The following is a 5,551-nucleotide window of genomic DNA, read 5'->3' on the forward strand; positions in this document are numbered from 1 at the left end:
CATATTTGCCATGTTATGAACAACTGAAAGTTTTTGCAGTGAATTGAAACTGTTGGTGAAATGTTATAGAACTAAACTAAATATCTCCATAGCCATATAAGAAAGCCATAAGTAAGCTCCTAGAGCCGAAACACTATTCATAAGTATTACAACAACAGACATTTTATAAACAATCCTCTTTCTATATTCTTAATTTTAGTTTTGTTTTTTTCCATTTTAAAAAGGTCTGCCTGCTTCAAAACAGATCCTATCACTTGAAATTGTAAATTGCCTGTTTAATTTTACATGCTCTAATGTCTGTTGCAGATCTCGGCAGTGTGAAACAAACGGCTAAGTTGAAGGACCCAGACGTTTTCCCTCCACGATGGCAGAGTGTCTTTTCAAACAGAGTCCAAATATCAGCATTAACCCATCAAACCAAACAGTCAAGATGAGTTCTTTGAGTGTTTTTACCATTTCCTCCATGGCCTTTTTCTCTTCCATCGGCATCATAGAAAACCTCCTCATCCTCGGAGTAGTGGGCGTCCATGTCCGCCGCTCTGTCATCAGTGTCTGGATTCTGAACCTCGCAGCCTCTGACCTGCTGGCCACCGCTACCTTGCCCTTCTTCACCCTCTACATGGCATGCGGCGACACCTGGGCGTTAGGCACGACCTTCTGCCGCATCCATTCCTCCATCTTCATTCTCAACATGTTTGTCAGTGGCTTCCTGCTGGCAGCCATTTCTATGGACCGCTGCCTGGTGGTGATGAGACCTGTCTGGGCACAGAACCACAGGAACATCCAACTAGTGGGGAAGGTATGTGGGGTGATTTGGGCCTTGGCTGTGGTCTGCACTGTCCCATTCTACATATTCCGTGACACCATTACCCTACCCAGCGGAAAGATTCTCTGTTACTACAGTTACGCTCGATTCCCCCCTAGTGAGCCGTATGACCTGGAAGCTTTATGTAAGCATCGCAAGGAGGCCTTGGCCTTCATGAAGCTCTTCCTTGCCTTCCTGATCCCTCTACTTATCATCATCCTCAGCTATGGTGCCGTGAATGCCAGCTTGTCGCGCAGAGGCTGCCGACGCCCTTTTCGTTTTGTTCGGCTCGTAGTGGCCGTGGTGGTGAGCTTTGTACTCTGCTGGGCTCCGTACCACTTCTTATTTGTCATGGAGGTGATGGCTCCCAGTGAGCATCCTGTGCAGGAATTTGCAAGCAAGGCCCTCCCAGTCGCAGCAACCTTGGGCTTCCTTAACAGTGTCCTCAACCCCATTCTGTATGTGTTCAGCTGCCCGGACCTGTGTAGTAAGATTAGACATTCTCTGGGTGCGGTGATGGAGAGTGTTCTGACCGAGGACCTGGCAGAGCTGGCCAGGCGCCGCAGCACTGCTCGCAGCTCCATCGGCACCACAGAGATTATGATGAAGCACAAAGATTCCATTACAACCGTGAGACCTCTGAAAACAGAGGAGCAGGAGCAGGAAGAAAGTATCGTTGACTCTACTCATAAGTGAAGAGTTGATTTTGTTTAACGCACAACTTCCATGCCAAAAATTCCTGCCTACCTTTAGTCCATTGAGGATAATGTTAATTCCAACACATCACTCTCATCAGTACAACAACAGAGTCATTTCATACTCATCACTCTGCTGCTGCTGACAAATACAGTTTTCTTTCACTTCCTGTTGCTTCCCTAATTCTCTTTGCTTCCATGTTATCGTTTTTCTGAGTTGATGTTAAGCCACTGTCAGTGAAACACAAGGCTTAACAAAGATGCAGCACAGATGTTTCAAATTCAAAGTCATCAAACAGCTCCCTTGGCATAATCCTGTCGGTGGGCTCTTAATTTGAAACATAGGCAAGGGTTATTAAATTTCATTGAAGCTGAGTTAAAACCTTTCGATGGGCGGAGACGTCGACTATCGGGACATTGTTATACTGATGGAGTGAGCGGCATTGACATGTACATCGGGCCACATAATGCTATGTGTATCATCCTTCCTCTGTATTTTTTACCCAGGCTTTATTAGGGATTATTTGTGCTGCCGCACCCTCAGCTATTATGACCATTATTTGAATACTGCCTAGTATTTTAGAATGAATGGCACTTCAGTGTTTTTGATTAGCTTATCTGACTATATATATATCACTTCAGCAAAAATTGTTAGATTACCAAGAGCATTATAGGATATAGTTAGAATTACTATATAGCAGTACTGAATACTCACCAGGGTTTTGCTCATATTGTAGCTCTCATCTCTTTCAAATAAATGACAACTGTCAGTGACAGTTTCTTTTCAGAAACCAGTAAACCTAACAGACTTTATATATGGGCCTGACTCTTAGAGGTCTTAACAAATTAGGCTGGTTCTTATAAACTGCACTTCCTTTTGAGGTGCGACTTCCTATTACTCTACTTAACAACCCATGAGGCCGGTGCTGGGCACTGTGTCACAAAGTAAAATAGCATGACAGGGACTTCATCAGACTCAGACAAACAGGTAAGTAATTTTGTTGTGTAAAACTAATGGAATGTGCCTTGTAAATGGGCAAAATTTCATCGCCTCCATTATTTGCTCCTGGGGGTTGAAGGAAGGGTTAATTGCAGGACTGTTATATTAGACTGCATACTTTTGGCTAGGTGTACCTAATAAACTGACAAGTGAGTGTATCTTGGAGTTTTATAATAACAACATTATTTCTCAGTGTTTGCAAGATGCATAACATTATTGGGTGAAAGTTGCAGTGCTCATATACAATAAGTATAAACTCGTGGTGGTAAACCAACGCCAGGCTGTGGTTTGCCCGAGCTCCAGAGCACATTTTTAACGAATTTTAACGTTGTTCAGTGAAGATAAACAGAGGATTAGACCTGGTGTCTATAGGCAAAGAGTTTTAACTGTGAGCTAAGCCTGTGTGCATTTCTATTTGAAACATGCAGGGTTTTGTCTAACTGCTGTATGAGTTCGAGCACTCAGTGGTTTATTTTATATATTTGGTAAAACCAATTCAATTCTTTTTTGTACTGATTATTTGCTTTGGATAATAGTTTTATTTCATTAGAGGTAGTTTTTGGTTACACTGTTGCTTATTGGTCAGTTGGTTGTTTCAACTGGTAAAATGAACTTAACATCAAATGATGCATAGTTAAGTAGGCTTTATAAATAGGGCACTCGCTGAAAAATAATAAATTCAGCACCTGTGGTGGGAAACATTGATGGTTAGTTAACTTTGCCACTTCCTCTCTCTCTTATACAGTAATTATACAGCCCCAGGCTCTAAAAGTTCCTATCTTTTCTTATTTTTTTCTATTTAAATTACTATTATTGGTGTATAAAGAATGAATAAATTATATACTCAAAAAAAAAGCCATTACTTACAAATCATAAACAGCTTTAAATCATCAAGTTTTAAAGGGTTGCAGAAATAAGCCGAACAAATATGCAAAGATCATTTGCATGCAGCAGCCTGGAGAAATAACATGTTCACATGTTCTTTCTTGTTTTGTTTCATCTAGAAGCAGTATGGTTTGTTAAGAATGTGATAGTGTATTTAAGCCGTAATGACAGCTTCTCCATATTTAGAATAACCGGAAATTGTGAATGTTTAACATATTTGCCATGTTATGAACAACTGAAAGTTTTTGCAGTGAATTGAAACTGTTGGTGAAATGTTATAGAACTAAACTAAATATCTCCATAGCCATATAAGAAAGCCATAAGTAAGCTCCTAGAGCCGAAACACTATTCATAAGTATTACAACAACAGACATTTTATAAACAATCCTCTTTCTATATTCTTAATTTTAGTTTTGTTTTTTTCCATTTTAAAAAGGTCTGCCTGCTTCAAAACAGATCCTATCACTTGAAATTGTAAATTGCCTGTTTAATTTTACATGCTCTAATGTCTGTTGCAGATCTCGGCAGTGTGAAACAAACGGCTAAGTTGAAGGACCCAGACGCTTTCCCTCCACGATGGCAGAGTGTCTTTTCAAACAGAGTCCAAATATCAGCATTAACCCATCAAACCAAACAGTCAAGATGAGTTCTTTGAGTGTTTTTACCATTTCCCTCCATGGCCTTTTCTCTTCCATCGGCATCATAGAAAACCTCCTCATCCTCGGAGTAGTGGGCGTCCATGTCCGCCGCTCTGTCATCAGTGTCTGGATTCTGAACCTCGCAGCCTCTGACCTGCTGGCCACCGCTACCTTGCCCTTCTTCACCCTCTACATGGCATGCGGCGACACCTGGGCGTTAGGCACGACCTTCTGCCGCATCCATTCCTCCATCTTCATTCTCAACATGTTTGTCAGTGGCTTCCTGCTGGCAGCCATTTCTATGGACCGCTGCCTGGTGGTGATGAGACCTGTCTGGGCACAGAACCACAGGAACATCAACTAGTGGGGAAGGTATGTGGGGTGATTTGGGCCTTGGCTGTGGTCTGCACTGTCCCATTCTACATATTCCGTGACACCATTACCCTACCCAGCGGAAAGATTCTCTGTTACTACAGTTACGCCGATTCCCCCTAGTGAGCCGTATGACCTGGAAGCTTTATGTAAGCATCGCAAGGAGGCCTTGGCCTTCATGAAGCTCTTCCTTGCCTTCCTGATCCTCTACTTATCATCATCCTCAGCTACGGTGCCGTGAATGCCAGCTTGTCGCGCAGAGGCTGCCGACGCCCTGCACCGTTTGTTCGGCTCGTAGTGGCCGTGGTGGTGAGCTTTGTACTCTGCTGGGCTCCGTACCACTTCTTATTTGTCATGGAGGTGATGGCTCCCAGTGAGCATCCTGTGCAGGAATTTGCAAGCAAGGCCCTCCCAGTCGCAGCAACCTTGGGCTTCCTTAACAGTGTCCTCAACCCCATTCTGTATGTGTTCAGCTGCCCGGACCTGTGTAGTAAGATTAGACATTCTCTGGGTGCGGTGATGGAGAGTGTTCTGACCGAGGACCTGGCAGAGCTGGCCAGGCGCCGCAGCACTGCTCGCAGCTCCATCGGCACCACAGAGATTATGATGAAGCACAAAGATTCCATTACAACCGTGAGACCTCTGAAAACAGAGGAGCAGGAGCAGGAAGAAAGTATCGTTGACTCTACTCATAAGTGAAGAGTTGATTTTGTTTAACGCACAACTTCCATGCCAAAAATTCATGCCTACCTTTAGTCCATTGAGGATAATGTTAATTCCAACACATCACTCTCATCAGTACAACAACAGAGTCATTTCATACTCATCACTCTGCTGCTGCTGACAAATACAGTTTTCATTCACTTCCTGTTGCTTCCCTAATTCTCTTTGCTTCCAGGTTATCGTTTTTTGAGTTGATGTTAAGCCACTGTCAGTGAAACACAAAGCTTAACAAAGATGCAGCACAGATGTTTCAAATTCAAAGTCATCAAACAGCTCCCTTGGCATAATCCTGTCGGTGGGCTCTTAATTTGAAACATAGGCTAGGGTTATTAAATTTCATTGAAGCTGAGTTAAAACCTTTCGATGGGCGGAGACGTCGACCATCGGGATATTGTTATACTGATGGAGTGAGCGGCATTGACATGTACATCGG

At 43.1% G+C, this 5,551-nt stretch overlaps 1 protein-coding gene and 1 pseudogene across 1 annotated transcript; both read left to right on the forward strand.

Annotated features, from left to right (window-relative positions):
- The first annotated feature begins 364 nt into the window (after nt 1–364).
- On the forward strand, nt 365–1,501 carry LOC120787083 (prostaglandin D2 receptor 2-like). The gene has a single exon (XM_040122821.1). It carries the CDS (start codon nt 365–367, stop codon nt 1,499–1,501), a length of 1,137 nt encoding a protein of 378 aa, XP_039978755.1.
- Nucleotides 1,502–3,961: 2,460 nt separating this feature from the next.
- Nucleotides 3,962–5,094, forward strand: LOC120787084 (annotated as a pseudogene).
- The last annotated feature ends 457 nt before the right edge of the window (nt 5,095–5,551 follow it).

Source organism: Xiphias gladius, unplaced genomic scaffold (assembly GCF_016859285.1).
Source record: "Xiphias gladius isolate SHS-SW01 ecotype Sanya breed wild unplaced genomic scaffold, ASM1685928v1 HiC_scaffold_1103, whole genome shotgun sequence".
NCBI classification, from domain to species: domain Eukaryota; kingdom Metazoa; phylum Chordata; class Actinopteri; order Istiophoriformes; family Xiphiidae; genus Xiphias; species Xiphias gladius.

Bases quoted from the DNA above. Each gene is read 5' to 3' on its own strand.
- LOC120787083 (XM_040122821.1), top strand. From the start codon at position 365: ATGGCAGAGTGTCTTTTCAAACAGAGTCCAAATATCAGCATTAACCCA.